The sequence below is a fragment of the Ambystoma mexicanum genome, chromosome 7q, assembly GCF_040938575.1.
Source record: "Ambystoma mexicanum isolate Mex_15411 chromosome 7q, UKY_AmexF1_1, whole genome shotgun sequence".
NCBI lineage: Eukaryota > Metazoa > Chordata > Amphibia > Caudata > Ambystomatidae > Ambystoma > Ambystoma mexicanum.
In genome coordinates, this window is record NC_090941.1 from 908,344,015 (window position 1) to 908,363,329 (window position 19,315).

General features: G+C 43.6%; 1 protein-coding gene across 4 annotated transcripts in view; it reads left to right on the plus strand.

Moving 5' to 3' along the window:
- DLG2 (discs large MAGUK scaffold protein 2) overlaps positions 1-19,315 on the plus strand; it is a 5,493,568-nt gene that overhangs the window by 1,531,099 nt on the left and 3,943,154 nt on the right. For 3 of the 4 annotated variants that reach the window (XM_069639853.1, XM_069639850.1, XM_069639854.1), the window contains one exon: positions 3,415-3,438. The exons of the other annotated variant lie outside the window; for it this stretch is intronic. In XM_069639853.1, coding sequence (XP_069495954.1) covers positions 3,415-3,438 — 24 coding nt within the window. The remainder of the gene's footprint in view (positions 1-3,414; positions 3,439-19,315) is intronic. 4 annotated transcript variants of the gene reach the window in all.

Consider the following 19,315-nt stretch of genomic DNA (forward strand, 5'->3'; position numbering starts at 1 on the left):
TGACATGTTCCTTGTTCCTCTGGATTGCCTGGTGTCCATCTGAGAGACCACATCCTGTTGGTGAGGAGTTAGTGGAGGATGTGGTGGTTGACGGTGTGGAATGCAGCCAAGAAGTCAAGTAGGATCAAGAGGCATGAGTCATCCTTATCCATGATGTGGAGGGCTTTATATCACCTGGATGGTGGCTGTCTCAATCCTATGGTTGGTACAGTACCCTGACTGATAGCCATTTAGGAGGTGTAGTTATTCGATTCTGGTGAGTAGTTGTGTAGCAAGTACTTCTTCCAAGATTTTGCCGATAATCGGTAGGTCCGTAATGGGCTGGTGGTTGGCCAGGTCATCTGTGTCTAGGGTCTTATTTTTTAACAGATACCAGTCTTGAGGGTGTCTGGGAGGGCCCCTTCAGTGAAGGAGGCATTCATGATGCTGAGAATTAATTATGTAGGTCAGTATGTTTGAGGGTGGGGTTTATTTTTTTAGGAGGCCTGGGTGAAAGAGAGGAGATCATTTGGGCAAGAGGGGCAATGTGCATGCTGGATTGCAGGGGGACTAAGGCTGTGCCAGGTTCATTCGATGATCTGTTGGATTTTGACAATTTTTTCAATATGTTGTAGATTCCGTCACATTTTTCCAGAGTTACTGGTACCTCAGGGTTGGGCGATAATTTAATACAATGCTTTACTACTCCAAATGTGTATTTGCTTCTGTTATAGACTCTCACAATGGTAGTGTTATAGTTATCAGCTTTGTCCTCCGTAATCAGAATCCTGTGGTTGGCAAAGAGAAATTTTATTTTGGAGAGATAACCAGGATTATGGTTTTTGCTCTACCATTTCTCGAGGGCTCTGATTGCGCATTTGTTGGGTGCGAACTTGAGAGTGCATTAAGGGGAGGATGGTTTGGTCTTATCATGGCTGGTTCTTAGGGGGTTTGAGTAGTCACCAGTTTCTAAGCGGGGTTGTTGAATAGGTCTAGGAGGAATGAGGCACTCCCTGTGGTGGGGAAGTCTGCAAAATTTGCTTCTAGCTCATTGACTGGGAACATTTTGAATGAGCGCCACTGAGTGAGGGTGTGTTTAGACTGACCTTTGTGGGCCGAGGTTGAGTGGGTGATCGACAGTGGGATGGCAACATGGTCTGATCAGTGGGGTGGGATAGGGCCTGCACGGATAAGGAGGGGGGATGATGTAAGGACTAAGTCGAGGGTTTTGCCTTTGTTGTGCATGGGGAGAGCACAAATTGTTAAGGTCCATGGTAACGGTCTGTGCAAAAAGCATGCTTCAAGTATGGTTGCTGGCCTAAGTCTCTGGGATGGTAATTTAGCAGAGGAGAGTAAATTGAAGATATCAGCAATTGAAGAGTGATTCCTTTGGTCTGTAGATGAGGTGGACTGTGATGCATTCCTTGTGAGATATAGGGAACCGGCAGGAAGTGATTCTAGTGAACTTTTTCTGGCCGATTGGATGATGGATACTTCTGTAAGGTGATTAGGGTTTCCCCATAGCCTTCCTTACCATGGATCAGTATTTTAGTTTCACAGATTCGTTCTGGGATTCCCCTCTGTGAGAGAGGGGGGATTCTGTGTGATGTGGTCCTTATTTGTATTGTAGGCAAACAGTGCATTTGTGGCAATTAAATATGCATATTCTATAAATGTGAAGCCATTTCACGGGATATTCACTCTTTGCTGCGGCAGACAGTGAATACTAATGCGAGTGGGTTAATGGCCATGCAGGGTGAATTACATCATCAAATGACATTCTATCTGAACATACAAGAAAAAGGCCTCAGGAGTCTTGTGTTCTTGCCCACTTGGCCACTCCTCATTGGTGTTCCAAGTGATCGTCTCAATGAAATACCTCCACCACGTGAAGGGCAAGGGGCCATGGGCCTGTGTCCACCCTACTAGGAAAGGTGGGGTTGGCTGCCCCACCCACATGCTACCGGTCTTTGCAACATCCATCCTAGCAGCTCAAAGTTGGTCTAAAATTGTAAATACCTCATTGCTTTGCCCTCAGTTAATGAATATCAATTAAACATTCGGAGCTGGTGCAGCTTCAGAAACAGACCGATTGAGCATGGAGCATGCCCCATGCTGATGCCCCCCTTCCCATGCCACGGTGTACACCTACTCGCTCCATTTCCATCAACAGTAGCAGGGAGAGGCTCATAGCAACAGGCCTGGCAGCACCCCCCAGCCCCTGCCTATAGCTCCCTCCAACCAGCACTGCCAGATTTCTGTAAATGGAGAGGAGGGGTGTAACGGCCCCCCTGTTTTACTCTGGATGGACTGTCACCACTTATTTTGTAAAATGTCCTGAAATGCTTATGAGGCGAGTCAGTCTCTGTTGTGTTAACTCAATTGATTGATTATTTTATGAGGACAAATAATTAAAAGCTCCTTTTGTGCCTAGGATAGTATGAGGACATTTAAATAGGTAACCGTGCCAACCAACTGGGGTACTGATGAGGCCAAAGTTTAATATATTTTGCATCAGTACCAAAAATTGCCCAAGTCCATTGTACATCATTTCTTCTCTATTTTGGTAATAAGGATTGGAAAAAATGGGCTTTGCTCCAGTATACATCAAAGATGTTTGCATTGGGGCAAAACTTTGAGCAAACAATTTTTTACGCCATGGGTTCTGCTTCCTTAATGAACAGCAATTGTGAAACATGATTTTGGCTGAAACGTATTACTATTTCCGTTCACATTGAGAAGAATGGGGCAACATGTTGACATTATCTTATCATTTTAAATAATGCAAAAACACCATGCGCCTGATTCACAGAGGATTTTCCTATGGGATTGCGCCATTGTAAAAACACTTCTGTGAATCAGGCCCACATGTATTATGGCGGGGGTAAAATATTTATGCACACTTATTTCATGTACCTATCATGGACGCTGGAAAAAGGGACAAAAATCCCTTAGCTTTGTTTTGAACCAGTGCATGTTTCTCTGTGCAATCTGTCCTGGAGCAGAATCGTTTTTCTAAATTCCCTATTGCATATGTAGCTAAAAAGCTGTTTCGTTGATGTGCACTAGTAATATAGCACTTGAAGCACACTGCAAAGATGAATGTATTAGTGAAGATCTTAAAATGAACTAGTGATGCAGTAACACTTCCCATCAGAACTGCATTTGGATGGTTCTAGACTCTACAAAGGGCCCATATGGATCTGATTAAGTTATGTTGTTATGTTATGCAATCTTGATATACACTGTGCACCTATACCACCCAACGGCAGTCTAGTAATTCAATAATGAGTTCTATATCTGATTGGTTTACCCTGTTATATGTCAAGTGATTCCCTAAAACTTCAGGCTGTCCGTGAACTATCTCTGAGTGTCTTGATTGTGCAGGTTTGTGATGGTCATATTCTCATGCTGTCTCATTTGTATTTAATCTAGCAATACCATCATCCAGTAGAGTGGGTATGTATGTCTATTTTATTTGATACCTATTGCACCCATGTGTACAGAAGTTCAGACATGACTGTGTTGTCTTTTGTGGTAAGAAGTAATCATTAGCCACTCATTTTTGTCTGCAATAGACTATAGTTCACATTTCTAAAGAGAAGTTGCAAGTTTTCAATAGAGATGTGTAAGTAAAATGTGCTGCAATATTTTGCAACAGTTTCCATCAGGATTTGTACTGTCATTAAAATGTATACTGCAAAGGTTATGCTTTTCTTGTTCATTGGCATCATTTGACATTTCTGTAAATAGTGAGAAGATATCACTGTGTGAAAGTTCTCAACCTAGTAGGCGATGTCCCAATTGATGATCTGCAGGAAACATAAACTCACTGCACTCTTGTAGGCTCTCATTCACCCAGACGCAGCGTCATCACGCACTGCACGCCCTATGTATCATCACATGATACAGGATACAATAAACATTGGTTATCTGTTAATAGCCCCAAAATGCCCCTCTCAGAGTGAATGTTGGGGAGGAAGGATAGGTCAGCCGCTATGTGCTTGTCTTGGAAGCAAAGCAATGTATAGCAACATAGGTTCAAACTCTGATCCCGCACTTAGAAACCACCAGTTGGTATTAAGTCATACACCAACTATTATAAATTATAAACGTGCCCTCTACCAATACATATGTTATATTTACACACTCCTATATACATACACACTAAGTTTCTGATCCCTATGCTGTCAGTGTTCACTAGCAAGTGGTGTGAAGGGCGAGGTGGAAGGGTGACAAGCTTCCATAACATATCCTAGAGGACATTTGATGCAGAAAGAGTTCTGTGGCCACAAAATCAGGGATGCACAAGGAGCTCGACTGCAACCAGATGCTCATTCAAGGAACAGAAACTAATGTCAACTGCAAATGAGGTCTGATGTTCCAGAAGTACAACAAGTTGGAGAAATGAGGAGTTTGGTATTTCAATATTTTTTATTGGATGTGTGTATCCTCTGATGGTTTAATGGTGCCCCCGGAGTAAGCATGGGTAAAACCACTATAGAGATACAATATTTTCCAGAGATGTATCCGTAAAGGTTGAAGGTTCTCCAAGGGTTAACAATCAGGTCCCTAAGAAGGGGTTTATGCTGTTATGCTGCCATCTCCCACAATACCCTATACCATTCCCCATTGCCCTGCTACATTCCAAAAGGTACCTGCAGAGGAATGCAGCATGATACACTGTTTTGTTTTCCTGAGCTCTTGTGCTGGAAATATAAAACATATGTCCCCCCCATTTGGGTTGATGTGGGCAGAGGAGAGAAGTCTTGGGTTGCAGTGGGGAGGTAGGCGAGGATAGAGTTGCGATTTGGGGGGGGGAGTGTGGGTCACCCAACTCTGCATCAGTGACCCCTGAATATTATGCCACTTTTGGGAATGTTTTCCTGGGTTTACTCAGTGGTCGAAGTGTATAAAATAAGTAGTGGAACTATGTTCCCTGCTGGTCTGCCCCACTCCCCACAAACCCCATTCCTGCACCCCTTTCCACACACAATCCACACCCCAAATAAACACAACTGCTATTTATGGGAATGTGCAGTGCAGTGCACTGAAGTGCAAGCTTCAACTTCTTCCTACACTTTTATTTTAAAACTGAACCATTCCAGAACGGTTTCTTTTCAAAATAAAAGTATAGGAAGAGTGAAACTTTAAAATAAAAAGTATAGGAGCACCGCACCTGACCGCTCCCGCCCACTTCGACCTCTGGGTTTACTAAGCAATGAGACTTCATTCAGAATATTCCACACAAAGTTCTAAAAAGAGACCCATTTGGGTGCCTCCCCTTAATACCAAGGGCTCGATGTGTGCATGCATTTTTAGAATCATAGGTGATTGAAAACCTAATCAAATGTTAATATTGTGATATGAAATCCTTTCTTCTTGAAATGCTAGAAAACCATGTCTGAAGCTTACGTGTAATGTGTTAATGGTGGTTAATTGTGGTTTAGATACTTTCTTCCCATCGCTGAAAAATTGAATGATCATCAATCTTGCCTGTATAAATATAATATCCTAATATTAGAAAGGGTACCTGGTTACTGCCTTGCTCTGCCCAGGTGGGTACAATAATATCAAAACAACGAATGAGCAAGGTCAGGTGGATCTATCTGCTGTGTATCGACCACTGCTAAATCCCTCGGTGGGTCACCCCATGTGTGGGTGGACACAGAATTGTTACAAAATCTGTTTTACTGCAATAAAGATTTATTTTTACGTGCAGTTGGTGTGGTAATACACTGTTGTTTTTCAAAGAAAACATAGGACATTCAACATTTAGGACATACAGAGTGTAGTATCTGGGTTGGAACAATGAAGTAGTTAATAATTGACAGAATCTGATTCTTATGTTTGTTCATCCTCTATGGGCTCCTTGGGAAGGAGGCTAGAGAATTTAGTGGAATCATCAACAGGTAGGTAGCCCATTCGGTGTGGGCACTATACAGAGTTGAGCAACAACATATAACATGTCAACACGACAGTGTTTTGGTAATTTTTCGTGGAGCTGGGTGAGCTCTAGTGGTGTAGGCCTTCATCAGGACAGGAGTGTCTTTGAGGAGAGGAATATCCTATGCAGTCTGTTGGAATGAAACAGACAAGGAGAGTGTCAGGATGTAGGTGGTCGATATAGGTTTAGCAGAGAAAAGGTAGTACATACTCGAGAGGCGGATGCCGGTGCTTACCGAATCCGAAGAGCACAGTGGCTCAGATTTCGAAGTGGGAGAATCCACTTCCACAGGATGGAGTCCTCATCGTGTGCAAGAAGAGCGGCCGTACCTGTCAGGGAATGAGGAAAGGTATGATGACCATTTGGCGCAGAGATGGTCTGTTACCCCTAAAGCCTATGTTGAGTGAGGCTAAAAGAGGTAGGGGTGGAGGTCCTAAGCGTGGTGGATTCTCCCACTTTGAAATCTGAGCCACTGTGCTCTTCAGATTCGGTAAGCACCGCCATCCGCCTCTCGAGTATTTACTACCTTTTCCCTGCTAAACCTATATCGACCACCTACATCCTGACACTCTCCTTGCCTGTTTCATTCCAACAGACTGCATAGGATATTCCTATCCTCAAAGACACTCCTGTCCTGATGAAGGCCTACACCACTAGAGCTCACCTAGCTCCACACAAAACGGCCGAAACACTGTTGTGTTGACATGTTATATGTTGTTGATCAACTCTGTATAGTGCCCACACGGAATGGGCTACCTACCTGTTATGATTCCACTAAATTCTCTAGCCTCCTTCCCAAGGAGCCCATAGAGAATGAACAAACATAAGAATCAGATTCTGTCAATTATTAACTACTTGATTGTTCCAACCCAGATACTACACTCTGTATGTCCTAAATGTTGAATGTCCTATGTTTTCTGAAAAACAACAGTGTATTACCACACCAACTGCATGTAAAAATAAAACTTTATTGCAGTAAAACAGATTTTGTAATAATTCTGTGTCCACCCACACATGGGGTGACCCACCCAGGGATTTAGCAGTGGTCGATCCATAGCAGATAGGTCCACCTGACCTTGCTCATTCATTGTTCTGATATAAATATATACATTCGTCATATTGTGGATTGTTAAATGTGTAGAGTGCATGATCGCCACAAGCGCGCTCCAGATGTTTTCCCAACAGCCACCTTGAGTGGAAAAAGCCATGTGTGCTTGTGTTTCTTTGCTCGGAGTAATGTCTCGCACACTGGGTTCCGTTGTACATGTATGTGCAGCAAAGGCTTTCTTAGACTTGACTCATTCCTTCACTGGTCGACAATTATATTGCAGACCACTACCGGTTAGATGCACTCATGTCTTTGGGATTGTGTAGCTAGTGGTGTAACAACATTCTGAAGGACTTGGTGGCCCTGTTGATTATAAGTGGGTACCTCTAGATATAGACTGATGGCATATTGAACCCTATATTGGGGTGGGGAGGATATTTCAGGGGCAACACAATGTATAATAACACAGGTTCGAATCCCGCTCGTAAGCACGTTATAAAAGAACAATTATATAAAAATGATATGGGATCAGTGGTATTAACATGTGTACCCTGTAAGGAAAGACCAAAAATAAAAACTTTTTTTAATGACTCATATGTTGGAAAAAGACAGTTCCTTTACCACTTGGATGGCTTCAGAGCTGGGAGTCATGTTCATATCTATCAGAACAGTCAGGCTTCATACTGGGGTGCCAGTTTTTCAAGCCAGGTGGATGGCATCTTCAAGCAATGTTTTTAACAGATTTACAGTATTTCCGCTTCGTTCAGCTGAAGATTAAGCCAGTAACAGCTGATCAGGAACTGGCTGAAACAAGATGTCCTAATAATGTTGCTTCAACGGCTGCTAATGTTGTGTTTTACAAAAAATGAAAATGAATCTATACAAAATGGCACAAGGAAATATATAATTTCCATCCATGATACTACACATCATGTTGTTCCCCTATTAATTAAATTGATATTATCTTTATATATTTCTAACCCTGAAGAAGTGCAGCCGAATTAGGCCAACATAAGACTAAATGAAAATTGTGAGAGAAAAAAAGTTAACAATGGATATAAAAAAAAGTTTCTCGTTAAATTCTCCTGCACTACACCATGGACTTGAAACGTCTATGCACTTTTTGAAGCTCAGTCTCCACCATGGCCCAAATCCCATAAAATACAACATTGACAGTCAATTTAGCCCAACTGATGGGGAATTTTGACCTGACATTTGCAATGACTTACCAGTTAAAAAAAGGCAGTGAAGTGAGAGATGGAACCTGCATTGACTGAGGAGTGCAAGGGCATCATCTAGCAATTGTTTGGTATGTGCAAATAGAGGAGCTACATTTCCTGCCTCTGGTGTAAAATTGCCAATTGATGGTGCAATATATAGGTGCACGGACGCAAATCTGCCACGACAATTAATTGTTTCCACATTTCAGTGCAGTTAAAGGCTCTTACCAATAAAAGGATACACCGGGCCAAAAACCGTGGCTGCTTATTAAATGATGGAGCTTGGGTTCCCCTTTCAAGCACTCCTCTGCATAGGGATGCTATGTATGTACATGAGGCAGGTTCAGTGAATATACCAAGTTCATTGCAGGATTACATTGCTTCTCCCATCCATAGTTAACTAGTAAAGATGCATACTTTTCCCTCCTCCCTTGTTGCTTTCCTCCAAGTCTTTGATATGTCATTCCTTTTGAACATTGATTTGGGCTGGAACAGCTTTGCAGTGCACATAAGACCTACGTGATCTCCCTATCTGCTCTGCACCTCTTCGTGTTGCTACATCATGAGACATTCTTCTTGTTATAGTACCGCCGGTCGTCGCCCGGCTCTCCTCCGTCAAGGGTTTGCGAGGATGGAGGTATCAGGCAATGGCAATGATTTCGAGTCACTAGATGTGTTAGATTACTCCGCTTCTCATCTCGATGCTGCATCTGCAATACGAGCTGGTTGTGGTTGTTGCCACCGGAACACAAAGCGTGCAGGAACAGCATCTCACAGATGGCATATGGAACGGCAGGAGGGCTTTTGTTTGTGTAAGGGAACTTCTGGATCAAGCAGATAATTCAAGCAAATACAGAGCTGAGGCGATTGTTTGAGGAAGAAAATTGTCGGAATCAATAAACCTGGCACTTCATATGTGTTGGCAGTATCCAGGAATCTCATTCCGCATGTAAAATAGAGCTGACATGTTTTCGCTACTTTCTCCTTCTCCTTGTCTTACTTTCGATATTTGCCCATTTTGGCATGGCCAACCCAAGTTCTCCTCGTCTGGTTCTTCCCTCTCGAGCACAAAACTCTCGGGTACGTCACAACACTCTCGGGTATGTCGTCCTGTCACCCACCATGGAAGGAGGCTTTTGGCTTTTTTTTTTAGACAATGCTGAGAGTCATTCAAAGAATGAGGTCGCTGATGCAGAAGTCAATCTAGCCATTACCTTCCTATATCATGATTGACCCCGGCTTAATGCTTCTACCTCCTCCCCATTACCATGATCAGCGTTTGTGGTTCCCTGCAGGTTGTGTGCATTTCTTCTCGGGGAGAATTGGCCCTTGCAACAGCCCCACCCCTCAAGACATAAATACATTGTTGCCTATGTTAGAATCAGACGGTGTAACTATGGCGGCTGGTCCACCCAGAGAGTCTGCATCTATCTCTTTTCGGTGTCCCAATGTTGCCGTGATGAGCCTGAGTGTTCGCAGTTCAGATATTTAATAGATCAATCTTCTTTAGCCATGGGTCAAGTTCCAGGCAGGAGAATGCACAGATGGCGTTCACAGAACTCTTGCTCAAGCACCTGGACCTGTAACCAGAGATGTCAATTCACCAAAATACTAGGGTTTGGAGAAGTGATAACATTCATCTGAGGATATCATGGAAGTGATCTTACGCAACCTTTTTCCAGGATGACATCACATCACAGGAAGTGATGTCACGTGCCCTTTCATGACCCACCCAGAAGTAATATCTTAAACAAGCTTAAAGTTAATAAGTAAACACTAAAGCAGATAACTATATTCCATATGAAACTTGTATTAACAAGAGTGTGGCCATGATATTATATGTGATATTATGATAGGGGTACATACTAAGTAAACACATTTAGGCCATAAGCATTGACTTCATATGCCAATACGGCCCTATGTGGTCAGTTCCTATCAATGTATGGTAGTTCTAGCCTCAAGCGTCAGGAATAGCAACTCAGAAATATCCATTGTTTGCCTCTTATAGCCGGATATGTCAGGTATGTCATAATATGTAAGGTAGAGCCTGACATGTCAAGTACTGACATCACATGTTGGCAGTTTCCACTACCCCAGACATATCATTTGATTCCATCTAATATGGTCACCGGATGTAACGTGCTGCCTGCCTAGAGTATGTCAATTCCAGTCTTAAATGTCGTGTATTGTGGATAGATGTTTGGTATAGTCACACATGTATTGCACTGCCTCTCATGTTCAGTTGCTGTGATTAAATGCCAAGTGCAATCTCAATTCCCCACTCTCCCACACCCATGTAATCCCATTCAGTGGCAGGAAATGCTGCATACTAACAGGTTTTAATATAGTGCTTCATGCCGGGTCTTCCTGATTCGAAGCACTTGAATGATGTCTGTTAATATTAACCCAGTTGATGGCACCGAATTTAGCAACCTCTTAAGAATAGAGGGCTAAGTGAGCCTCACATTTTCAGTTACTATGATCATATGCCAAGCACAGACATACGTGCACATGGAAATGCAGTAGAGCTAAATAGCACATCCTGTGCAATTCATGTGGGAATATACGGATATTTACTGATTGTCTGAGAATATGCCCTTCTGTTTATCCAATGCATGCAGTTTGTTGCCGGTTGCTGGGACTGGTTTAATCACAAAAAAGATGGGGCAGCTCAACTATGGTCTTGATCCTCTCGGTGATGCAACATAAACAACACATCCTCAAAATGTTCCTCTGAAAAGAGTAGTGGGACGAGAATATGGTTGCAAGCAGTTTTATCGGATGGGATAAGGAAGCCTGGCCAGCACTAAGAGGATACCTGGTGAAGTGAACTTACAGTGCCGATGTATTACATACTCTTTAGACATACAAACGTTCTGGAGTGCTGTCAACATCTAAGCTTTGTGGCCTAGGGACACATGCTTCAGAGGCAAACCATGCAATACCCCGAACCATGCCTGCATTCTGCCTCTTGCACACCCAAGAGCCTCAAGGGCATGCTCGGGGTACCACAGGAGAATCCAGGGGGAGCAGCTGCTATCACTATCTACCCCTGTCTGCCACAGAGTGCCGCACAAGGTGCAGAATAACTTCCTAGTGTTGGATCTGTAGCAAACCTTCTCGGGGGTTGACTTTCACAGGAGAACCTTTCCGCACCCATGGACTATAGATGCGACCTTGCTTTGTCTGTTCATGATGCATGTTTACCCATGTCTAACCGCTGGTCCTTTTACTGCTGGAGTGACCATCTGGACCCCTGACTAAAGTTCTAGTCATGCTCTGCGTCCGATTGTGCTGTTGTGTTGACCTACAACAGTGTCTTCTGACCGCACGACATGCTAAGCATGCCTTTCCCATACTGGATAATGTAATGAAGGTGCCGATTCACCGCCAGACAGGGGGGCGCACTGACCAACTGAGGGAATAGACAGAGCGAGCAGAGACACCTTCTAGGGGGGAGAAAACGAGGGCGCTCTGGTAGCTGTAGCCCTACTTATCTCTCTCCCTTATGCGCTCTCTCTTTCAATCTCTCTTTCTCTCTCCCTCTCTTTGTAGTTCTCCTGGAAGGGTATATCTTGTTTATGACATTAACATGGGGGCACTTGTAGGTACTAGCATGAGGGGAGTGAAACCACAGATAAATACACACAAAGGAGAACTATTGGTTGGGCTTCATGCTAAAGGCCGGCATCGTACACTCGTCATATGTGCTGCAACCTAGGGAGGGGGAAAGCTGAACCCGAGCTGCTCACCTGCAGCAGCCCAGAGTCCCTGAGGCAGCACTGGGTGGGGTGATTAAGGCCAGCAAACCAGTCCAACGGTTGCTAATGGGAGCTGGGGAAGTTTCCCGCATTCCGAAGGGCACACACGCACACACACATATGCACATTTTAGACTAAATGGGCCTCATTACACTGAATGCGGTAAGGGTTTACCGGTACCGATAAGGTCACCGGTACCAGTAAACCCGTACCGCCTTACTACGAGGTCCCTTTGCGGGACCCGACCTCAACGGCTGGTTTTACCAGCCGTTAAGGAACGGGCCCGCAAAGGGACCTTGGTGTTAATTACAGTACCGCAATTTGCGGTACCGTAATCAGCTCCTTCCCCATTCCCATTGAGCCCTATGGGGGCAAAAATGGGAATGGGGAAGTGCCTTGGTGAATGGGGAATTACCGGCCCCGCTCACTTTGGAGTAGGACGGTAATTCCACTATCCACCAAGGGGGACACGGTAAAATACCGGCGGCAACCATGGCGCTAATAGCGCCATGGTTACGGCCTACCGTGTAATGAGGCCCAATGTATTTAGACATAGACTTAATGTATTTATTTAATTTGATTTCCCCAAAAATAACACACGATTAAATGTTACTCGTATTCACCGACGTTGTCAGTTCTCTTAATACCATTGGCGCAAACATTTTCCCAGAAAACTCCAACATAGCTAACAACCTAAAGTTAGCCATGACGTTACGTTCACCTTTCTTATAAACAGGGAACACTATGGACTTTTTCATGGTGGGTAATTTTCCCAAGTCAAGCTGAGTGGAAAAAAGTGTTGCAAAAAGCATTTACTGCCACTTATTATTTGCTGAACAGCAGAGCGTACTGTACATGTTTGCAATGTTTTAAATGTTACTAGATACATATCATTGCTGGGGTTACTGTGTGCTGAAACCAAAAAACATACATATAATACTCCGCAGCACAAAAGAACACCGTATGGGTTGTTCTTTCAACAGCTCTAAGACATTCGACACATTGGGCTTTGATTACATTCCTGAGATTAAACAGTTATAGAACATCTCCTTTACAAAGAGTCAGCACCAATCTGGCCCACACTTGTAACCCGGATATGCGTGATATTGTTGAGGAAAAAAAACGAATTGCGAAATGACCACATTTTTTGACCGAAAAACGAAAATTACTTTCTGTTTTTCACCTTTTTATTTTTTCATAATGCAGGGGCGTCTCCCCGCACACCCTTATCACTGCACCCTAGCGTATACCCTTACCCCAACGCCCCTGTTATTTACCATACACATACTAAAATACCTACTATTTTCGGTCAAATAAATTTGGTAATTTCTCTTTTTTTTTGTATTAGGTTATTTGTAGGGATTCGTTTTAACCTCATAAAAGTGCTTTTGGCATAAACATTATATAGCAACAGAAAAAAATGTAAACACAGTGTGCACGATTCATTCAACTTTTAGCAAGTTGCAAAGTGACTTTGTACTGCCAACAAACACCATGATTCACAGAGCAATGCAAAGTGTATTTTTGCAGTGCAAAGTGACTTTGCACTGGTGCAAAAGTGGTGTATTTTCATGTTGCACTTCAACAATAGACTCTGCACTGCTCACTGAATCAGTGGGCTTGTCGGCAGTGCAAAGTCACATTGCACCAGTGCAAAGTCACTTTGCACCTCGCAAAGAATTCCGTGAATCAGGCCCAGTGTGTTTCAGCCTTTATAGAGTGGGACATTGTGCTTGACCCAAAGATTCAATGTCATTCTGCCTTCGTCGGGACTGACATGATTTGCATATACTGCACATGTTCTAGATGAGTCCATGTGTGCATGGAGAACACACACAGCATCATTCATGCATCTTATGCGCTGGGAGTGGTTTAATTCCTCATCTTGCTACAATAAATATAGTGCCCATCGCATGGCAGTGCTGTGAAGGTATTAGACTGTTCATGAAAGTGTGAGGGGTAAGCCCACTGATTAATTTCCAAGCCAGTCCAGCGGAATTGCACTCTGGCACTCTGGCCATTGAAGGTTGTATGTGATGCTCTCCAGGCTTCAGATCCCCTAGACCTCCCAATGACGTTTTGTTTTTGTTGTTGTTGGGTAAATGCATGCCCCTGCCCTCAACTGAAATACAAAGAGTAAGAAAAGTGTTTTGGTGTAAGGAATAGGGTGAGCAGAAATGAAGGTGCAGTCAAGTAGAAGTCTGCCAATCAGCAACGGCATGCATGCTATGGGTGTTCACCTCGAAGGCATGGATTGACATCTTCCAGAAGAGCTAGGGCACTGGAGAGAAGGTGGCTGTGGCAAAGACAGAGACAAGAATTTGCAAAGCCAACGGTTTTGGCTTTCATATAAGCATGGCATATGCATTTGACAAGCACTGATATAATGGTACTACATTGCTGTAAGATGGAAACAAGCTGGAAAATGGTGTGATTACCTAGACATATGATAGTCCTGGGAAATGCTCTTGTGCAGAAGGCATGTGACCAAGCAGTTCTGGCTGGACTGCCCCTTTTGGGGTGGGACCACGCCTGATTTGCATTTGGTCTTTACCCTTTTGCAATGGCTTGGCAGGCGAAGAATGATGGTCTGGAGGGTTGCCCAGAGCAATACTAGAGGTTAAGATTAATTTTAAAACTTCCAGCCATCACCCCTTTTGTTTTGCATAATTCACCCCAAGTATGATGGGTATGCCCAGACGTGGGCCCCGTAAAGGAGCATTGCCTGAGAAAACAGATAAAAGTAAGAAAACAATCTAAAAAATGCAGCTAATGCTAGTGGGCCTATCCAGTACTATTTATATTCTATCCTTGGTTATGTACGAGGGATTAAACTGGGAATATATTTAGAAATGTTTGAACTCTGCGTATTGATGCCATTTTTGCGACTCAACTGGTTTCCTTCTGGCAGCCATGCTCTGTCTATAGCATGTTTTTGATGGCAACATAGTTTTATGCATGCTAAACAATCAATTGCTCAGGCTTATAAAAAAATCATTAAAGGACAGCCTCGGTGTTACTTTATTTGGAGTAAGAACATTCTGAACACCACCAACTGCAACACCAGCAACATTTCTAACTTCTACTCAGTATGCAGCCTACTCACTGCCAGACCCTACAAATGAATCTTAGGTCACACATCTGTCCATCAGTAAAATATGTTGTGGGCAATAGAGAAACTGGTAAGGGATACTGTGTCCTTTCTTTTTATAATTCTCAGAAACATTATCATCTGAGATATAATAATGCACAGAACCAATTTATGCAACACTATTATCTAATGACTCCTGTGCCAACCCATCGAAAGCGTGCAGTTGTTACAAAATGAGGACTCTCATTTCAAATGTAATTTTAACTGATAAAACTTGAATCCGGCCTGCGACATACATTCTTAGTTTCTGATAGCTAGCGGCTTTAGTTTTATGATTTGTTGTCTTGTATATGTCACCTATTGCATGCCCTTCCTTTGCAGGGCACTGTCTTGTGTGCCCCTGATTAGAACAAACTCTTCATTGTGCAAACTGATGCCTGTGACACTGGAACTGGAGCTGTCCTGTCTCAGTTAGATGACAAATGGAGAAAACACCCCATCATTTTCATCAGTAGGCAGCTCAAGGGTAAGGAACTTAGGTGGACCACTGTTGAAAATGATTGTTCGTATGATGTGGGGACTTAGGGAGGCGTTGAAGACCTTACCTTACAGGGTCTGCCTTGAAGATCCAAACTGACCATAATCCCTTATATTGACTTATGGAGATGAAGGGTGAAAACCCCAAACTGCTCATGTGGTCCATTAGCCTGCAAGGGCTAGACTTCACTATTGAATTTAGGCCAGGGAAGAGTCATGATAATGCAGATGGCCTTTCCAGAAGGTATGTTGACTGTCTGGATGAGGGTAACAATCTTGTGGGGGATCAGTTGCCCTAACTTCAGTCTAGGGGGGACATATGTGATGCTGGAAATGCCTTATGGAGGGACAGGGCCTCCTAGTCCATTTCCTACCACTTCTCTGTGTGGGTTTTCTCTATGTGTTCTGCCAATGAGATCCAGCTGGTACTCTGGCAGTGCGGCTCTTCATGTTTTCGCCTTTGCTGAACAACACCCATTGGATACCCTTATGGCACCCATGGGTGGATGGTACACCCTTGCACCCCTTATGTTTGTTTTGGGGCACCTGCGTGTTGCCCACAGAGCAAGGTATTGGCTGGTGGCAGCTATATGCTAACTTTGCAGTGGCTCTGAGTGTCCTCCATTTTGGGACACACAGGCCCTGCCATAGGAATCAATAGGATTCCTAATAGAAGGCAAGGAGGCCCCTGTGGCCTCTTGGTTTCTATTGCTTTTAACCTTGTTTACCAAACTCCTGGGAAGCCTTGTCTCTGCTCCCTTCCTCCTAAATGGGTGTTGTGTGAAAACACAAAATATGTCACTGTTCCCTTTCCTCCTGCTTGGCTGTTGGGTGGAAATACCATACATGACTCTGGGGCTGCCTTCTCAGGTGTTGTGTGTTGTGGGTACACCATAGGGGTGGGACCTGTGTGTATGGAGTTGAGGGTCTCAGATTCTCTGTTGTGGGTGTTTGGTTTCTGTGTGTGTGACACAATGACTGAGACAGTCTTGACTGAAACTGACCTGAATGCAGGGTAGTGTGCTGAAAGGCTGGGTACTTGCCCAAATTACCAATCTGGGTGGAGTGAACGACCTGAATGCCTGTGAACCTAATTGGCTGCCTGCATGAATGCCCTTCTGCATGATTGGCTGACTGAGTCTGGCTCAGCCAGAATAAATGGGGGATTGGAGAAAGGATAGATCAGGGGCATTGCTCTTGTCTTGTAAGCAAGACAACACAGCACAACACAGGTTTGAATCCTGATCCCGCGCTTAGAAGCCAGTCACAGGTATTTAGCACGTTATAAATGAACAATAAAAAAAAATAGATATGTATATCTCGGGACCTCTAACTTACCAATTTGTTCAGAAGCTGAAGTCGAAGCTGAAGCAAGAAGAAGCTCTTTCTTGAAGCCCACCTGCAGGAGAAGTCTGCTGCTGCATTTCTTTGTGTAATCCAAAAGCTGCCGTGTTGTTCCAAGGACTGATACAGGGAGGACCTGTAAAGGAGACCTCTCCCCAAGCTACGAGGGAACATTGTGCAAACTGCCACCCTTTGTCGGAAGTGCCCTGGAAGCCAGTCCTGTGCACCTTCTGTCTGGAGAAGGGGTCTTTGTGAGTTCTGAACAAAAGTGCACAGACATCTCGAGTTGAAGAAGTCCATTGGTGTCACCCGGGGTCAGGAGGGGCGTTTCTTGACCCCTGGAAGCCGTTACTGTCTACCATCCAGAAGAAAACGTACCCTGTCATAGTGCTGCTCGTCACCTGGAGCTGCAAAAGTTCCAAGCTGCCTAAGATCCTTTCAAAGGACATCCTTGCAATCATCACTGACCACTTTTTTTTTCTGCCGGAGAGAGTCCAGAGTCGCTGAGTGCAGTGGAATCTACGTTAGTGGGTTTCCCACCACCAGAAGCTAACAAAGACATCCCAAGGGTCCAGACTTGGTGAGGGTCCATGGTACACTCCAGTGGTTGAGTCCAGGTTGCCATAAGCCATCCAGATGTCTGTGCTGCAGCACCAAAGAAACAAAAAAGTCAGAAAAGCATGATATTCCAAAACCCAACACCAAAAGTGAACAATGCACCGTCGCTGCCAGAAGTCCTCGAAGGGTCCCAGGAGTCTTACTCTCATCTGCCAAGCCTTTAAGGAGCCCACACCAAGTTTCATATTCACAGGACTTCTGCAGTCAGAGAAATTATCAACCCACATAGAGCACCGCGAAGTGCCAAACTGCTGCACTTCAGAAATACATTGGTTCAATTTTTCTTCTTGGTCTCACATATCAGTGGTTCCTTCTCCCAAAGGGGATCCATCATCGGAGGGAATCATAGAGTGAAAGCAAGAAACTCTGCCAATTCGCCTGCCAAAGGTACTGTGACGAGGAAGAACATCCTCTAGCCTCAGGAGTCGTCCAGGGGTCCCAGATTCATCTTGGATCCAGTTCTCCTGAGGATTCTCAGGTACTTTGGGGTGGTAGAACCTTCTCAAAGAAAGACATAGATTTGCCCTTCTTTGAATTAGTATTCCAAGTACAAAGTGTTATTATTTATCTGTACATATTTATGGTAGAGGAAACAACCTTATTTTGTATAAAGAAGCTTTGTTATCACCTAAGATAGTGTGTGGACATTCCTTTGGCAGACTTTTGGAAACCAATGTACTTAAAAACCAGCCTGCATCACCTCCTAAAAGCTTAAGCCTGGCTGCTTGTCCACTGTTATCAAATTGAGAGCCTTGCTAGGGTGTTCTATGCCTTTACCCTTCCATATAGGGGGCAGAAGCACAGGTACCCCCTTCCAGTCTTTACAGAGGCCATCTGACCAGATCGCTGTCCATTTCCTATGAGATATCCAGAAGCCCTGAGGTGGTGTCTTTTCCCTGAGTGCGAAAAACCCAGAGATTCTTTGTAAGTAAACTTGTCCAACCAAACCAACTCTTGTGTTTGATGTATTATCTTCCCATTGGATATAGTGGGCAGACTCATAGACCCTTAGTATTGTTACTATATAATACTTTAATTAACTCCCCTATAGCCAACTAACACAGAGTGATTTTGTTGAAATTTGAAATCAACATCGGCTTCACTGTGAATAAAAATATAGACTGTCAAAGTAATTGGGTTCTCCTATTTCTCAATGCCAACCCCAACATTCCCTAAAGTGAAATGGGTGCTAATCAAAACGAAATTGCCAACTGTTTACCTTTACTCAGACCCTGCCTTACAGCAGACGGATGCTGAATGTAAACTGAATATCTGGGTTTTTGTGCTGGGGCAGAAAAGTGTCTTGCAGAAATTAAATAAAATGAAGTCCATGATTGAAAAGCACACTCTCTAGTGAGAGTGGGAAAGTGACTCCTGCTGGAAGAGAGATTCTTTGTGCTATTGTGGTGTAGGAAGAACAGTTCTATATATATATATATAAAAAGTATTTTGTTTTTAGAAGTCTGTTGTGCTCCAACACAGCTAGCATTTCCAAATGTGCAGGGAGATTAAACATACAGAGCGCTGCATGTGTGAAACGGTTTTTGCCAAAAGGAAAGTATTGCATGCTATTGAAATTAAACTTCATGTAAAGTGTATTGCTAAGAGTATGATCTGGTCATGTTTCAAGGTGATACATGTTATTAAAAGTGAACCTTCATACAACGTGTTTTGATTACATGTTGTGGGGTTAAAGAGTCTGTGATTTGTGTTATCCTGAATTTGTGCAAAAAGAGAATTGTTCGGAAAGAAAAGCATTTGGGCCACAGA